The sequence below is a fragment of the Sylvia atricapilla genome, chromosome 10 (genome assembly GCF_009819655.1).
Source record: "Sylvia atricapilla isolate bSylAtr1 chromosome 10, bSylAtr1.pri, whole genome shotgun sequence".
In the NCBI taxonomy this organism is placed as follows: Eukaryota; Metazoa; Chordata; class Aves; order Passeriformes; family Sylviidae; genus Sylvia; species Sylvia atricapilla.
The window spans coordinates 17,195,474-17,213,832 of NC_089149.1; the positions used below are offsets into that span (position 1 = coordinate 17,195,474).

At 46.6% G+C, this 18,359-nt stretch overlaps 1 protein-coding gene across 1 annotated transcript in view; it reads right to left on the reverse strand.

Moving 5' to 3' along the window:
• Positions 1 to 7,511: 7,511 nt before the first annotated feature.
• Positions 7,512 to 18,359, reverse strand: part of RYK (receptor like tyrosine kinase) — a 62,555-nt gene continuing 51,707 nt past the window's right edge. Inside the window, 6 exon segments of the mRNA XM_066326143.1 lie at positions 7,512 to 8,515; positions 9,453 to 9,589; positions 12,990 to 13,149; positions 15,153 to 15,262; positions 16,045 to 16,177; positions 17,605 to 17,674. Coding sequence (XP_066182240.1) covers positions 8,404 to 8,515; positions 9,453 to 9,589; positions 12,990 to 13,149; positions 15,153 to 15,262; positions 16,045 to 16,177; positions 17,605 to 17,674 — 722 coding nt within the window. The 3' untranslated portion in view covers positions 7,512 to 8,403.

Genomic DNA, 18,359 nt, shown 5'->3' on the forward strand with positions numbered 1-18,359 from the left:
GGTGCTGTGTGGAACGGATCAGAGTGGAAAAGAGGAGAAATTTCACTCTAATGACAGGTAAATCCACAGTTTACCCACACCAGGAATTGTCTGGGTGTTTATGGCCCCCTGGCCCTTTTTGTGAAGAAGTGTTTTGCTAATATACAACCTAAACATCTCCCAGTGCAATCTGAGGCCATTTCCACTTGTTCCCTGGGAACAGAGACCAAACTCCCCCAGCCCCACTCTCTTGTGAGGGAGTTGGACAGAGTGAGAAGGTCCCCCTGAGCCACCTTTTCTCCAGGCTGAGGCCCCCCAGCTGCTCCTCATCAGACTTTTGCTCCAAAAATTACTTGGACACTGATTTTTAACATCCAAGGGAAAGGGATTGTATCTGGTGAGTAAAGTCAGAACCAAGAGCAGAACAACAGCATCTCCTCTGTGAGTCCAGGAACCACACCAGGGGTTAAGGAGGGGAAGTCACTCCAGAGGTAGTCCCAGACTGGGTGAACACACTTCTTCAGACCTGCAGCGGCAATGCAAGGGTGGTTGGTTCTATCCCAGGAGTCCTCCTGTTTCTTGGAAGCAGTGTTCCTGTTGCTCCCAGGTACAGCTTTCTGGCTGAGAGTCTTTGGAGGACACATCCCAAAAGCCAAGGCTCTGACGTTTTGCAGCACTGGCACAACGGGGGATTGGGCAGCAGCCAACACCATGCCAGGGCACTGACACCGAGGATCCAGCACGGATCCCCAAGGGCACAACAACTCCCTGCAGACACCCAAACCCGGCTCTGACATGCAATCCTGTTTTCCCAAAAGCTGAGCAGTGCTGGATCTCACAGCTCTTCCCAGAATCCACGTTCTTTGTTATATCCCAACGGTGCCAAAACAAAGTTAGGAATGGTTTCTGCAGGTAGGACCAAGATATCCCGAGGTAACATGATGTCAGAGAAGGAAGGACTGACGTGGTATCACCTGGGATACCAACAGCTGGGATTTCTGCTGGACACTGACATTAAAAATACTTTTTTTATGAAGACGGCCCTGACTCCCACCCAAACTGCTGCCATCACCCAGGCTACAGTGGGCATTTGTAGACCAGCTGTGCCCACAACTCAGCTGCCAGCACCACCCTGCTGGAGAAGAGGATCAAGCCAGCAAACAGCAAACTTTTCAGTGGGTTTTCACCATCCCTTCATGGTTTTGTAAGAATTCAAGGCAAATTGTCTCCTTCAGTTCCCCAGTAAACCATTCGTTTGCTTCAAAAGTAAAATCTGGTAGTTAATCTACAATGGCACCCTATGGAAGGGCCCCTTGGAGATGCAGCACAGGTTTCCCACTCCCAGAGAAGCTGCCAGCAACTCCCTCTTCCCATGTTTCATTTCCCCTGTGCTATTTCCAGTTAATTGACAACAGGATGGAAAAACCCTCCAGGATTATTGAGTCCAACCCCACCTGAGCACTGCCAATGCCACCTCTAACAATGTCCTCAAGTGCCACATCCACACAGCTTTTAAATCCCTCAAGGGACAGGAATTCTACTACTACACTGGGTAGCCTGTTCCAATGTCTCAACACCCTTCCGGCAAAGAAATTTTCCTTAATATTCAATGTAAACTTCCCCTGGCCTTGCTTCCCCACCATTTCTTGGTGCTCCTTCAGCAAGGCAGTCTCAGCCACCATTTCTTTCAAGATTAAATGCGAATTTATTTGGGGGATTTTGTTGTGTGTTTGTGTTTCATTGTGGTTTTTTCCCCCATTTTTTCCCTGCTTCACTCATTTTCTTTCCCTGCCCAGCAGGACTGCAGACCCAACACCAGTTTGGGCACTGGTACAGAGCAGCTCTGCACTAATTCCATGCCTGGTCCTGTGCATCAGCCGGGATTCTTTCCGAGGGGTGTCCCATCCAGCTGCTCCAAGAAACACTGTTTATGTGCAAAATGAGATGCTCCAAACATGACATTTACCCAACACAGCGCATGAAGCCTCCTGCCAGGCCAACACAGCTCTTCTCCCCTGGTATTTGACCATCTCCTTGCTCGGCTCATGCTTTTGTCATGCCATGATACCATGGTTGGTATCAATATCCTCTTTCCACAGCAGCTTCCTGTCTCCCCACCTCCTAAGACCGAAGCCTGCAAAGACAAGTTTAGTTGCTCCACTTCCCTATTCCTTCAAGCCTTTTCCATTAAATCCTATTATTCACTGTCCTTCAGCATTTCCTAGAGAGCTGCTCCCAGATGTTCCCATTTGCATCACCCAGATAGACAATGCATTTTTTCCCTTGTAGAGCAAGAGTCACTCCCAGCACAACACTTTCTCTAAATGGGACCTCAGAATATTAAGGTTTGGATGGGATCTTAAAGTTCATCCCATCCCAGCCCCTGCTATGGGCAGGAACACCTTCCACTATCCCAGGTTGCTCCAAGCTCTGTCCAACTTGGCCTTGGACACTTCCAGGGATGGAGCAGCCACAGCTTCTCTGGGAAACCTGTGCCAGGGCCTCACCACCCTCACAGGAATTTCTTTCCAATTTTCCATCTAAACTTACTTTCAGTTTGAATCAATCTCCTCTTGTCCTGTCACTCCAGTTCCTGATGATGAGTCCCTCTCTGTAGTTCTCAGATCCTGGAAGGCTGTTCTAAGATCTCCACACAACCTTCTTTTCTACAGGCTAAAACCTCAACCTCCTCAGCCTGACTCCACAGGGTAGATTTACACAGAGGTGGATCCACCCCTGGGTTTCTCCTGGCTCAGAGACAAGGCTTGGAGGGCAGCTCTATTTTACAAGTCCCCCCAGCTCTGCTCCATTTGGAAAGGAAGGACTGAGAACAGCTGGATTCTCTGTGGGCAAGGGGCTTCAAGAAACAAGATGTGTTCACAGCAGTGATGACCCAAGGCTGCCTGGAATGAGCTGGGACAAAGAGGGCCTGAGCTGAGCAGTCTCAGGACTAGGTAAGCTTGAAAACAGCTTTTATATGTTGGCTGCAGCACTTGATTTGCATCCTGCAGAGGCTATCACATCTCAGGCACATCCAGAGCAGATTCTGACTGGCTTTCATCCCAGTCTCGCAGCAGAAATGCACCCAGCACTCACAGTTTCAGCTTCCAGCCTTCTTCAAGTCTATTCCAGAGGCTGAAGCATCACAAATATATTGGAGCTATCTCCCCTAACTTCCACCCTTAGAGCAACTGGCTTTTACAGGGCAGGTAAGCCTGGTACCTGCACAGAACTGGGATTTCTAACCCATTCCAACAGTGAAAATGCCGTGTTTGAAGGTGTTGGACAGCTCCAAGAACAAGCCTCAAGCGCCAACCTCTGCTCTGGATCTTTCCCAGATCAGGACAGGTCCCAGACATCTTGTCATCTCCAGGGCGACAAGAGCAGAACCACACAGATCCTTCTCTCACCAGCTGGTTCCAGTCTGATCCCATGAGCCACATTCCTTAGGCTGGGGGACTCTTTGAAGCCCAGTGCCAGAGTTTCTGGGTCCTTCTTCTGAGTTTTGGCTCCACAGGGACACAAGGCAAGGCAGGAGTTCTCGGATCCCAGACAGTTTCTCCCAGACATAACCCAGTTCACCAGGTCCAAAGCTATGGGATTGTGACACAACTGAAGAACCTGAGATAAAACTTCCCAGGCAAAGAAAGAGCTGGAATAAACAAAGTCATCCTGTTTAAGAAACTCTGTTTAAGGAAGCTGAGAGTATGGAGCTGCAGAAGGGGCCGGGGGCAGAAAGGAGGGAGAGGATGAGACAGGTTGATGATCCAGCCTCTCCCACTCTAGGAATGCACAGAAGCTGGCATATGAATCAAAAACACACTTGGGAGATGTTATTTTGTTTAACTTTGTCCAATTCTTGGATTTCTTAGTGGAAGAATGTTTTCATTGGAAGCTTCTGGAAAGCCACCATGTCTGGCAGCAGGACATCAAGCTCAGCCATGTGAGAACACACCAAGCTCTGCTGAGTCCAACACCCAGCACCAAATCAGGCTCAAAACTGACCCAAAACACCCCTTAAATTTTCCAGCCAAACCCTGCCTCCTGCTCAGAGCTGCTGCACAGCAACACAAGCCCCTTCTCAGCAGCACTTAGTTGCTGCTCCAAGCAAGACCCAGCCTGAGGTCAGGACAGGCACAGCACAGCCCTGCAGGAACAGGGTGAGCTATCAGGAATAAAGCACATTCCCTCCAGCCCAAAACACTGCCTCTCTGCAATGCCACTTCCATCTGATATTTGCAAGGCACTCCCATAGCAAAGGCAGGTTCTCCACATCCTCACCCATGAGGAAGCAGCAATTACCAGGAGCATCATGGTATGGAGCCCACGGATGACTGCAGGAATGTCCTTATCTGGCTGGAAGAACCTGGATGTGCCAGGGCGTTAAGTGCCTCACTCCCCCAGCAGCAGCTCCACAGATTGCAGCTACCAGGCTGGCTCCTTGTCAGGTACTCTGTGACTCCAGTGGAGCTACTTGGATCCCTCACACCAGTTCTCAGAGCCCTTTTGTGTTTTTTAAATACATTTCTTTAATTTCTTCTAATGGCTCCTCACTGAAATTCCTGTGCTGAGATCAAACAGCATCCTGTGATAACCCACTGGCACCAGCAGGAATTCACCTGACAGACAGGGATTTCTCAGGCTGAGTTACCATAGTCTCAAGCACTCAAAATCCATAGGTCATCTGCACATGTGTTGTGCTGAAAAAATACATGATGTGAGGTACAAAACACTCCAAAGGTGCTGCTTCCCAATGGGATTGCATGGACACCCTTCAAGTGTCAAGTGAGAGTTATAACACTGGCACTTGGACTGGTGACTTTTTTTCCTTAGTGTTTTTAATCTTCCTTTTCTTCAAAATGATTCCCATCCATCAGCTACCACGAAAATGTTTAAACTCAATGCCCTGAGAGGAATTCCACTGTTTTGGCAGCATTTCCACTTGCCTCTGACAAACACCAGCTGACCTTTCCACGCTGTAGTTTAGAGCACACAGCACACGGAGTCTTTCCACACCAAAGTACTGGAAGCCTTCTCAAATCCCAGCCCAAAGGCTGTTGAACACTCTGGGGTGCTGATTCCAAGTGTCAAATGCCAAGGAAGAAAATAATTAAATAAAACGAGGTGACCTCTTCATTCCCACTTTCTTCTGCCATGTTTGCCCTGTCCTTTGCTGCCAATCTGGACACAGTTACAGGGGGAAAAAAAGGACTTGAGGCTGAACAAGGGAAGTGTTTTGATCCTCCAAGGTGTCTTGAGTTACATGGAAAAACCACTGAGCAGTCATTCTCTGAGTGGTATTTTCCAGGGTGCACTTCACCCCCCTGAACACCTCCACAGCTCTCAACCCATCACTTAAGAAGCCCTGTCTGCTCTTAGCCTTCTCCTCTCCCCATGGTTTGATCCTTCTCTTCACTCCAGAGTGATCACTCCTCCATCTGAGTCCACCCAAAAGCTCTGCCCTCTGTCCTCAAAGGGAATCCCATTCTACCCTGTCCTTCAACCAGCTTCCCACCTAACTTAATGCCCAACACTTCTTGCCTTTTACTCAAAGGAGTAAGGCGCCTCATTTTTACTTCTGGATTACCCTCTCAAGAAAAAACAAAAACAAAAACAAAAAAAAAAAAAAAAAAAAAAAAAAACCAACAACCTGGGAGCCAAAATCTTCCTTATTTCTTCTTTCCTGTAACCACAGATTTCTGTTCTTCATCTCTTTGCTCACCTCCCAGCCACGCTCCATCCAGCTCTCCCCAGGGTCACACTGAGATTTTTCCATGTACTTTAAGAGTAGAAGTTATCAACAACCTTCTCCTTCCAGGAAGTCTGTCTTTCCAATCATCTACTCAAGTGATCTCCTCCTCAAGAGTTTCCCCAAAAGCCCATGGAGCTAAGATACAGCATATACAGCAAAATCTCTGCAGGAAAGCTACTTGCAGTCTCATGTACAACAAATTCCTGCAAGGAATCTACTCGAGATAGCTCTGCTATCAGCAAAATGCCTATCATAGAAGCATTGAATCATTAGGGTTTGACAAGATTTCCAAAATCATTGAGTCTAACCTTTGATCACAGCCCATATGCCCAACTATATCAGGAAGTGCCACATCCACCTGTTTTCTGAACACTTCCAGGGATGGGGACTCCACCACTGCCCTATGTGGAGCAGGTGGCAGCCTCATCCCTTGTAGATGAACCCTGATTAAATGAAGGCAAATTTCCAAAATTAAGAATTGTATCTGTACCCTAACCTATGCTGAACCACTTCCCAGTCTCTGCAGATGAAAGCAGGGGAGAAGCAGCCTAGAGGAGGGAAAGCTCACACATTTCCCACAGCTCTGAGTGCAGCAGGTTCAGGTGCAGCACATCCCTGAGCCATGTCCAGCCCACAGTGGTCACATGTCACCTGTGACACCCCTGGGGTGTGAGCAGAACTTGCACCATGCCATCCTGTATGCATCCAACTCTGCCTTGGGCATATAACAACAGGTGGATCATTTTCACCCTGGGCTGTTCTCCAGCCTCACTTTTAGAGCTGTGATCTCTGCTGATCCTGTTGGGACACTGACCTGGATGTCAGAAACTGCCACTGCTGACTTCAACATCCATGTCACCGTCAAGTCCTGCCACCGGTATCAGTTCTCCAGGTCAGAATGGAGAGACCACACCCCCAAAGCCCTGCTGCTGTCCCCAGATTCAGCCACTCCAAACTCAACCAAACAAAACCAGTTTCAATTCCGACAGGCAAGCACAGCCCATCAAAACATGCCCAAACTTGAGCCAGCAGGAAAATTTCCTTCCAGGATAAAGCAAGGCTTGGGTCACTGGCCACAGGTAACAAACCTTGGAGTACAGACAGCAAAGCTCTGGTGTTTTGAGGGACAGAGACCAAGAAGGCTCTGCCTCATGTGACACTAATTAGAGAGGATTAATTTTCTTCAGCAAGGTTCACCACTCTGGAAAGAACAGAAGCTGCACATCTGCATGACCCAGCCAAATCCAGCTGCTCATACTTGTACAGCAGTCTCCTAAAATGCTTGGATGGTTTCAGAGCCTGTCAGGGCAATGTCCCACTCCTGTAGCTGCACAAACACTTGAGGCAGTGGGTGCTCAGCTGCAAATGGTGAGAGACAAAAGACAACTTTTCATGTCCCACACCGTGCTGAAGCACAACCCTCCCTGTGGTGCCACCAGGCAGAGGATGCAGCCTACAGTTCACCAGGAGAACAGGGAGCTATCCTCCAAGTAACTTTGTTACATATAGAAAAAGCCTGAATCTATCACACATTTTGCTGAAGAAACATGTTCAGTCCTCTTAAGCAAGGCTCCAAGTCAAAACAGCCTGGGCTGGAATGAATCTCTGGGTTAAGGAAGGCAGCTGAAGTCTCAAGGACCAGTTCCACAGGGACACAAGTGGCCTCTTCCTGCCAATTCCAACTTAACCACCACCAACCTGCACAATCCACACACAGCGCAAGGTGAGGGACCAAGCTTTCACATTAAGTGTAATAGAAAAACATTCTTTACTCTGCAAGTGTCTTTACAAATATATATTTATATATTTAAGCCCATTTCAGGCTATAAAATCCCATAAAAAACAACCAGTACCTTTTTGAACAAGAGAAACTGCAGGGCAGAAGCCGGAGGTGACAGACTCCCACACAGGGGCTGCTCTGGCGCTTCTCTGAAGGCCTTTAGTTAGCACATAAAACCATCTCAAAAATCCTTTGATGTGAAAGGAGGGGGACCATTCTTACCCCACTTTCACCACTCTCTGTATGAGGTAAACTGGGATCACTTTTACATCATCGCTTTAGAAAGGAGATGTTGTATCCTGAAGACCAGCTTTTCCAAAGAACATTTGTGAGTGGGTTAAAAAGGTAAGATGTGTGGATCCAACCATAATGTGTTGTTGTCTCAAAATAGAAGAAGTTGATACTAAAAAGCTATTCCAGATACATACAAGTACAAATACTAGAGCTGGTCAGAAAAATTCAATTTCAACTTTTTTTTAAAAGCAGGGAAAATTTTCTGCAGTGTGGCTTTTCATTTCCCCTCTCCTCACTTTTCTACCAGTTCCATAAACCCTTCAGAAAAAATCACGTGTCTGTTGTCAGAGTGCACAGTCCATCCAAATCTCATGTTTCAGTTCACTATCTCTACACTTTACAAATCCTGATGGAAAACCAAAAAGGTCTCAATTTAACTTAGCAAAAGTGTTATCTAGAAAATATTCAACATCAAGAGGTCTTACAAAAAAATCTTGAGACTACTAAGGCATTCTAAGGCACAGTGTTTTGGAAGAAGTGCTTTCTCCCTGTAGTGTTGCTTTATACACATCACGTGTGTGAGTCCGAGGGATGCATGGAGATGCAGATGGATGCCAGGGCTTCTCCCAAACAGGGAATTCCATCTTCTGCTGCTGGTTCAGACGTAGGCTCCCAATGCTGCATGAAATTCAGTGAGACATTGCACCAGCTGCTGAAACTTGGGTCTCTCCTCAGGATCTAGGGCCCAACAGCAGGCCATCACAGCAAACCTGCAACACAGAGGCACATGGAGCACAGGGGAACGTCAGCCAGGCAACCACAGCCCCAGCCTGAAAGGCAAAACAGCATTTGCCACTGGGTAACTGCCTGAGCAACAACCAGAGAGAGACAAGGAGCCCTGGATCTTATGGTTCATAATGCTGAACAGCTCCTTCCAAGGATGGACACCTGGAATGATGAGCAAAAGGGCTGTCATCAGAGGTCCTGGCTTGATTTAGCATATAATCCATGACAATCCAGGAAGGAGCAGTACATAGCTCACTGGAAATGGCTCAACTGCCATAAAAGCATGGCATGGTTTGGGTTGGAAGGGACCTTGAAGACTATCTAGTTCGACCCCTGCAATGGGCAGGGACACCTTCCACTAGCCCAGGCTGCTCCAAGCCCTGTCCAGCCTGTCGTGGAACTCTTCTGGGGAATCCAGGGGCAGACACAGCTTCTCTGGGCATCCTGTGCCAGGGTCTCACCTCCCTCACATGGAGGAATTCCTTCCAAATATCCCATCTAACCATGCCCCCTGGCAGTGGGAAGCCATTTCCCCTTGTCCTGTCACTCTACCCCTTGTCCCAAGTCCCTTTCCAGCTCTCTTGGAGCCTACTTAGGCACTGGAAAGGGCTCTAATGTCTCCCTGGAGCCTTCTCTGGTCCAGGCTGAACACTTGCAGACTGTGTCCAGAGTAGAGGGGGCTCCAGCCATCAGAGCATCTCCATGGCATCCCCTGGACTCACTCCATCAGCTCCACATCCTTCTGATGCTGGGGACCCCTGAGCCAGAGGCAGTGTTCCATGAGCAATGTTTACCCCAGGGTTTGTCTGACAGGCAGAACAAACAGGCAGGAAAGGCAACCCTGGCTCTCTCTTTGGGCAACCTGGCTTAACACACCAAACACCAAACAGCCCCTTTCTCCTCCCCCAGCAGGGCACTCACAGTTCATCGGGGCAGTTGATGGGCTGAGCTATTCGATAGCCATCCTTTAAATAAGCTGCCATCTCGAAGGGGTCGATGTCCACGTATGGGGTCTGTCCCAGGGTCATCAGCTCCCACAGCGTCACCCCGAAGGCCCACTGCAAAGGAACAGGGCAGGCATTAACACAACATGCTGAACCCCCAGAGCTCCACCAGACAGGCTACAAAATCAGCTGTAATGAAGATTACACACAGTAAGAAAGCTTTACATAAGTGCTCTATATAACTAAATTCAACATGTCTTGAACTGGGCTAATTGGGAATCGCAGAACTGGTGTTAAATTGCTCAGAGAAGCTGTGGCTGTCCCATCCCTGGAATGTCCATGGTCAGGCTGGATGGGGCTTGGAGCAACCTGGGCTAGTGACTCCCTGTCCATGGCAGGAAATAGGATTCAGATGGTCTTAAGGTCCCTTCCATCCCAAACCAACCTGTGATTCTACTAAGTTGAACTAAACTTAAAATCTTACTGCACTAAGATATCAGTGCTAAAAATCATGCATTTTTTAACATGACATTACAGAACACCTAAATCTAAACAATACTGAACACTGAATGACTGTTAGTATAAAACTGTTGGTTTTTTTTTTTTTTTTACATTTTACTTCTTCAAAACCCCTCAAAAATCCTGAAAAAAGCCTGTGAACTTCAAAGGATCAGAAAGGCAAATCAAATGAAATTGTAATTTTTTGATTCTAAATAATCTGTATATTTGGAGAGTATGCTCAGGAAAAAAAGAGATTTCATGTCAGTAAACCTGACAGCTGGATCATCATCTAACACATTCAGCTGGCAACCCTTGACAGAAAGTGCTTAAAGTGATGAAATATCCATCAATTAATACACACACAAGCCAAGTACAAGGAAAATTATTTATTATCTGGTATCCAGAGACCCTGGAGACCAAAGGGGGATGGGGCTGATACTGCTCGCTCATGACTCACTACTCAAGTTACACATCATCATTCATTAAAAAGGGGCAGAATCCTGCAAGGCTGACACATTTCTTGTTTTAATCAAGAGAAATCCCACCACTGCCTTGACCCAAGCCTTAGGGAAGGGATACTTTTAGGTGGGAAGGGCAGAGAAGGGCAGGGGTGCAGAGGAGGCCTCGCTTCAGTCAGCAAAGGAAATAAGAGTCCCTTTTCACCTGCAGTGGAGAAGAGTGCTGAGGGACAAGGGGTGGTCATGAAGATGAGAAAGAGAGGGATTCAAGCAAAACCACTCTGGGAATACAGCTGTTCTAATTCCATAGGTAGCTGCATAAAAATGGCATGAAGAGATGCAGAGCTTGATGCCCAACAGCAGGAAAACCACAGAATCAAGATTCAGCAGGAATCATGGTTTGTTTTCCTACACTCTGGCTGACTGATAAAGCTGTTGGCAGAGGAGCAACACATTATTGGGAAAGTTTCAAGCCAGCGAACACATTTGAAAGAAAGTCTTCCAAAAAGCAAGCCTGGAACACATCCCATGGCATCTCTGCAGACACAGACACTGTTTGTACCACACTTCATCACCCGTTCCCTGTTACATGCAATGGATCACTAGGTTTTTCCTACTAAACCCATAAAAACATCTGACATCAGCTTTTTGTGAAAAGAGTCCAGGTATATGCAAAGCTGATATTTAGGGCACATGGTGTTTTCTACACCCAGAAAAATTGTTCACTTTTGAACTCTACAAAACTCAGATGGCCATGTGTCTGCAGCTAGAACTATGTGTTAAAAGGTGGGTGGCATTTATCCCTAAGCAATGGAAAAAGGACTTCTGGGTTAAAATGGGCTGAAAGAGATGCTGAATTGCTCTGGAGTTTTCAAAAATGGTTACAATACTGAGATTTACTCATCCTAATAAAATTCCACATCTCACTGCCACTGTTACATAAGCTTTGATTTCCCAGTCCTCACAAACAGCAAATGCTTTCACATTCCAGATTTTAAAAAATGGTAAAAATATAACAACCCACCACTGGATTGAGCTCATTTAGCTCTCTGAAAACGCAGTTTTACAGGCAGCTTCCATTTCTTCCTCTGTCTTCAGGTTTGCTAAGACACAAATCCCCATGTGTTTTCCAATGAATACGCATGCGGAGCACAACTGGCACCTTCCCTTCCTTCCGTCTTTTTCTTGTTGTTTATATGGCTGCAGCACTAGTACAGAGACCATGGAAGAAAAAAACCCAACCAGAACTTCTCTGAACTTTCCCAAGCTGGCACCAGACCACTATTCCAGATGGGATGCATCCAAGGGCACCGAGGGCACAGGCTTTGATCTCTGAAATGTCACCTCAACTGGGAGAGGTTCCTGACCACAGGAATGAAGGCATTCTCTGGAAGAGTTGGGATGTAGAGGACTATAGGCCACACAACCAAACACAAGCTCCTGTCCTGCTAATGTTGGGGAGCTTGTTATCCTGGAACTCACTCCTGTGTGTATGAAGCACAGGGATGTCTGGGAACAGCCAGTGTGGACTTATGAAGGGAAGCCATGCCTGACCAGATCTTTGCTGAACAGACAGAGGGTGAACAATGGATGTCCACCTATACTTCCAGAGGCTGCTAGGGCATGGAACAGGATCCTCGGGGAATGAGCACGGCCCCAAGGCTGCCAGAGCTCCAGGAGCGTTTGGACAATGCTCCCAGGCACAGAGTGGGATTGCTGGCGTGTCCTATGCAGGGTCCTAGTCCAGAAGCTGGACTAGATGATCCTTGTGGGTCCCTTCCAACTTGGGATACTTTATGAAAAGTAGACTAGTCCCAGTGCAGCACTCTGAATTTGACTGTGCTCCCTGCCAGCAGTCCCAAGGGAACAGGGGGCAAAGGGCACTTTTGCTGTTCCCAGAGGGCCTGACTGATCCCCGAACCATCTGCCACAAGCAGTTGATGCAGGAGTGGTTGCAGAAATGCTGCTCTGAACGAGCCACTGTTACATATCCAGTGCCATGATCCCCTGCCTCCAGCTCTGGGGTCCCCAACATCAGAAGGATGTTGGAGCTGCTGGAGCGAGTCCAGAGGAGGCCAGAGAAATGCTCCAAGCGCTGGAGCCCCTCTGCTCTGGAGGCAAGCTGGGAGAACTGCGGGGTGTTGACTTGGAGAAGAGAAGGCTCCAGAGAAACATCACAGCACTTTCCAGTGCATAATGGAGCTCCAAGAGTGCTGGAGAGGGACTTTGGACAAGGGATAGAAGCACAGGGCAAGGGGGAATGGCTTCCCAGAGGGCAGAATTAGATGGGATATTGGGAAGAAATTCCTCCCTATGAAGGTGGTGAGGTCCTGGCACAGGGTACCTAGCAGCAGCTGTGGCTGCCCCATCCCTGGAAGTGTTCCAAGCCAGGACTGGAGCAACCTGGGACAGTGGAAGGTGTCCCAGTCCATAGCAGGAGGTAGAATTAAATGGGCTTTAAGTTCTCTCCCAACCCAAACCATTCTGGGATTCTGTGATTCTCTAACAGCTGAAAAAAGATAAAAATGTGAAGAAAACATGGAAGAAACCCTCACCACATCACTAGCGCTGGAGAATTCATTGTTGACCAGGCTTTCCAGAGCCATCCAGCGGACTGGTCTGTTCTCATTGTCCCCCAGGCAGTGGTAATCCATGGGGAACAGGTCCCGGGACAGCGCATTGTCCGTGATCTTCACCTGCAGCGCGTCGTCAATGCTGCAGCACACAGAACAGCAGCATTCAGCAACCCTGGCAGTGCAGCCCCACAGCAAACAGCCCTGCTCAGCCCTCAGCTCCACACCCACCATCTAACTGGGGACTGCTAACCCACATCTCAAGCCCTGCCACTCTCCCGCAGCAAGACACGCTTACTCTGTGATTAGCAAATATTATCACGGCACCAAGTTACTCTGTGCCAACTGATAAGCACTAGAAAATTCAGCAAGCTTCATTAAATAAAACCAAACATTTACAAGTGAAAAAAACCCCATTAAAGCAAACAAGTAACTGCCTTAAGTTACTCCTGCTCTTTTAGAGATCCCCTATCAGAGCAATTAAACACTTTGTAGCTTTAGTACCTCTGTGGCAATAATGAGGAGAAAATTTAAACAAAGCAAGAGCCAGTGGTATCTTTAAGCAACCAGTACTCTTTGTAGTCCAAAAACATGTTTCTGATCAAGCCATCTGCTGAAAAACTGTTTATTCCCTCCACAAGAGATATTGATGCTTGTCAGAAACTGGGTACTAAGGGAAACTTACTTTAATCAAGAAAAGATGACTCAAAATAGCACAGAAAATTTGCCCCCTCTGGGATGTGATTCAAACTCTTTGAACTTAAAACTGTGTGTAATAAATATCAGTGTTCTCATAAACGGCTGACCTCAGAATGCGGCTGAGATGTTGGCTTCAGCATTGTATGACAAAAACACAGAAGGAACATTGGGCTGGGGGTACTGCAACAAATTGGTTTTTGTTGTCTTCTCATCTTGCCAATCATTTCTTTATTTTGATGAGAAAAATGAAATGTAAATGCTCTATCTGTGTGTTTCCCTCTTTACTATCTCAGATATCTTTTCATTTATTTTATTTCTATGCACTTTCAGGCCAGTTCCTTGTCCTCAAAATTAACACACCAGGAAAGTTCCTATCTAGCCATTATTAAGAGTTCAGAGAAATTCCTAGAAGACCCGTTTGAAAACAAATTCAATCCAAAGGGCAATTTTCCAGTGATTAGAGAGCCCTGACTTGTGTAATCCTCATGTCCACTGTAATTGGACCTGGCTGTGCCGTGGGTACATGAGACCCATGGCATTTCCTCCCTTAAACCTGCCAAGATCACTGGAATCCTGGCTCATTTCCCAAAATTAGGACATGAGTCTGATGCACTTCCCAGCCTTTCATCACCCAGAGCAAACCTGGGAAACAAAGACGGGCAGGTGGAACCCAATCTTTCAGGGGACCTTGGCTACTGTCAACCCTTTCTCTTTCCAATCCATGCCAGGGGGTGGAATTAAATAGGCTTGAAGGTCCCTCCCTACTCAAACCATCCTCCAATATGAAAAATAAATAAAAATATATTCTCAGATATAAAGCTCCAGGTGATGTCCCTGATGTTTTTGACCTGTGTCTCCCATGGTGCCCCTTCCTACTCAATATGCTCACCAGTGAGGAAAACCAATATAAATTAGGGACAGACTCTGTCAGGAATCCCATCACACTGAGTATCCTTTCAGGGCACAAGAGCAGAGATGGTGCTCACTGAGCGACTGGGTTCCTAGAAGGCCACCAAACACCTCCATCTCTGCATTCTGGAGTGTATTCCAGCCTGAATATGGTCTCAAAGCCCTCTCTGGCATTCCTGCCATTCCAGAGCACATTTGTATCTATCCATCATTTGGCAACTAAGAAATGTACCAATAAACAAAGCCTTTAACTCAGATTTTTGTTTGAAGTTGGTTTTCTTCATTTTTCTCTTTTAAAACTATCGATAAACTGAGGAGATATTCCAAGTTTTTATTAAAGTCGAAGGGAAGCTTTAATTCTTTTCAAGCCTTTGAAAAAGCGATCGACAAACCCAAGTGAAGTATTTACAGAGAGGATGTTCTGCATCCTGGTTCCCCTTGCTTTGGAGGAAAACAACGTCACTGACTACACCCAGTGACCCCAAACCTGCATTTTGAAGGAGAGCTCAGGCTGAGTGCAGAGGGGACAGTACTTACACACAATTCCTTGCAGCCAGGTCTTTGTGGATGACCTCCCGTCTGGCCAGGTAGCTCATCCCACAGGCGATCTGGATGGCCATATGTACCAGATCCTGCTGGGAAATCGCCTGCAAGAGCCCAGAGCAGCAGCCATCAGCCCCTTCAGCCCAGAACCTGCAGGGTTAATGGGTTTGCTGTATCCCAGTGCCCCCTCCCCTCCTCTTCCAGTCCCTCAGACACAACCACCTATAGACACTCATTATGGTGACTCACTCTAAATTTTAACTTCTTTTTTTGATGTGCCAAGGGAAAATACTTCCATCTTGCAAGTGCCTCACTCTTTGTACTGCTTTTCCTTTGATTGGTAGTGGACATAGGCAAAAATTACCCGTTTTATCCCCCTTCCCACACCTTTTTCACTTTGTTTCCCTGGAAACCAGCCATTTCCAGGCAGCAGCACACTCAAAATCCCTCTTGCTCTCCAAAATCGCTATCAAAGGCTGTTGCTTCACCTCCTTTTGAAACTTCACAGTCCCATCATAATTAAAATCTTGCATGTATTTATAGCTTGGGATACCAAAAGTAGTATCAGTAAATCTGAAATTTCTCCATACATGATTTCCCTTAACTTAATCCACCATTTTCTCTAATTGTTGATATCATTTTAGGATACACTGAGCTCCTACCCGAGTAAGAGGTACCCTCTCACCCTCTGAACACTCAGGATAAACAGCCAGGAACGCTTTCCTGGTGAGAATCAAGGCAAACACTTGCTGGGGAGGCACCTCTGCAGTTCTCCTGCCATCACACTGAACAGGAGAGTGCCACAACCATTCCTCTGGTGGCACAAACTCAGGAGCCAGAGCAAATGGAGATTTAATTTAACAAAGTCCCACATGCTCAAGGGTACCTGAGGATTGTTGGCCTCCACCAATTTGCACTGTCGCAAGAAGAGTTTAAGGTTCCCCCAGTTCATGTAGGGCAGCAGCACCATTGGTTTCTCTCCCTCCTCTATACAGACGTGAGTGATAGGCAACAGATTCCTGGAAGACAGAGAAATTCCTGATGTTATGCAACTGACATTTGATAAAAATACTTTTGATTCCTAAACACAGTAATAAAATTAATTCAACATGAAAGAAAATAATTTAATCTTGTATTAGGAATTGCAGATCACAACACATTCAAATAACTGAAGCCCTGGCCAGTATTTCTTTTAATTTGACTACTTTCCCATTTGAAGAACCCTCCAAATGTTTTCACTTGGTCCAAGAGGGCCAACATAAATTGTTGTGAATACAGGTTGCCATTTGTACACAGATGTGCTATATCCTAAACTGGGAGGTGTAGCATTCCAAATCAACTACAGATATAAAATATATGCTTACATTACAGCAGTTTACCCAAATAAAGTCAGAACATCATGTTTGAGCTGCTGCAAAGTGGCAGAACAGATTTCAGTTCTCCATCAGCCACTTTAAGGGCCTTTCCAAGCCTTCCTGGCTCAGATAACTCCCATGCTGCAGTGTCTCTGCACATCTTCCTTAGAAGAAATATAAAATATTACATATATCAATATGGAAATTCACAGAAACTCAAACCAAACTGAATACAGTTTCAATTTCCATTAATAACTTTTTTAAAATACCTGTATTTTCCATTGAAAATCATTAGAAGAAGTCACCAATTACTTACAACTTTGTTTTTAACTTTGAATTTTCTTACTCTTCCCTGAAAATTTCTCACAGCCAGGTGTCACATCCATAACTAAAGACCCATGAAGGTCCCAGCTTTCTAGGCAGTGTAGGGAAGTAAAGTTTTTTTCACTTTTTTTTTAAAGTTTGACTTACAAAAGGGAGGATAACAGCTCATTTGGAGTGATGAGAGAGGGGCAGGTTCATTTTGTTTCTATCTTAGGTATGTTTCACCAAGAACCTGTTACTCCTGTATTTTAGGCAAGGCCTTTATTATTATATAAGGCTGGGAGAGCTGGGAATGGTCAGCCTGGAAAGGATCCAGAGAGAGACCTCAGAGTCCTTTCCAGTGCCTGAAGGGGCTCTAGGAGAGCTGGAGAGGGACTGGGGACAAGGGCCTGGAGTGACAGCACAAGGAGGAATGGCTTTCCATTGCCAGATAGGGATAGATGGGATCTTGAGAAGAAATTCTTCCCTGGGAGGGTGGTGAGGCCCTGGCATAGGGTGCTCAGAGAACCTGTGGCTGCCTTATCCCTGCAAGTGTCCGAGGCCAGGTTGGATGGGACTTGGAGCGACCTGGACTAGTGGAAAGTGTCCCTGCCCAGGGCAGAGATGAGCTTTAAGGTCCTTTCCCACCCAAACCACTCTAGCATGCCATGATTCTACAGAAGTGTTGCTGAATTCCCAATAAAGAGCTCCCTCTCCTCAGGGAGCTTTAGCCCAGGTACTTCCACCTCACAATGACATGGATTTGTCACCAGCCCTGCCTGCCCTACCTGTGGTGAAGCCCTCTGAGTTTACAGCTTTCCGTCAGCATCATTGTCACCTGCACCTCTGAGGCTTGATCTGAGGGAAAAAGGAACCACAGATAAACTTTGGAAACAAATCAACATATTAATTAAAATTCAGTCCAGATTTGCAAGTCACTTGTGGTCATTTGAGCATGAACAAAACTTGTTTGCCTCCTTTCTTAAAATGGCACTTACAAGAAGCCCTAAAGTGCAAGGCCAAGTTCCGAGGCTCATTTCTGCTTAAAAGGGTGGGGTGAAGCCCAGAAAGGGAAATCAAGCACATTCTAGGTGTTGACAGGCTGTGGTTCTGCACTTCCTGACAGCTTCTGGGCATGCACAAGGCGGCTGCACTGGGCAGTGTGGTCCCATCCTGCACAGGACTGGTGCCCATGGAAGCAATGGGATGTGCCAAGTGCTTGCCAAGCATGAATGTGCTCTGAGGACACTGCTTTGCTGCTGAGTTACCACTCCAGGTACAGTTGTGTTTACTGCCACATGGCTGGAGGCTGTTTATGTCTAGATTTACTTATTTCCTTGCTCTCTGCTTGACATACTTGACTCTTGGTAAACTTGGAACTGTTTGTTGTTCTCAATCCCACCCTCAAAAACAATAAATAAATAAAACCACTGCTGCCAGCTAAAATTCAGGCACCTGTGATAACTCCAGTAACCTACAGCAATCAGAGCATACTGGGCAGAAGCACAAGTGGTGCCTGGAACCCTCTTCCCACCACTATTTG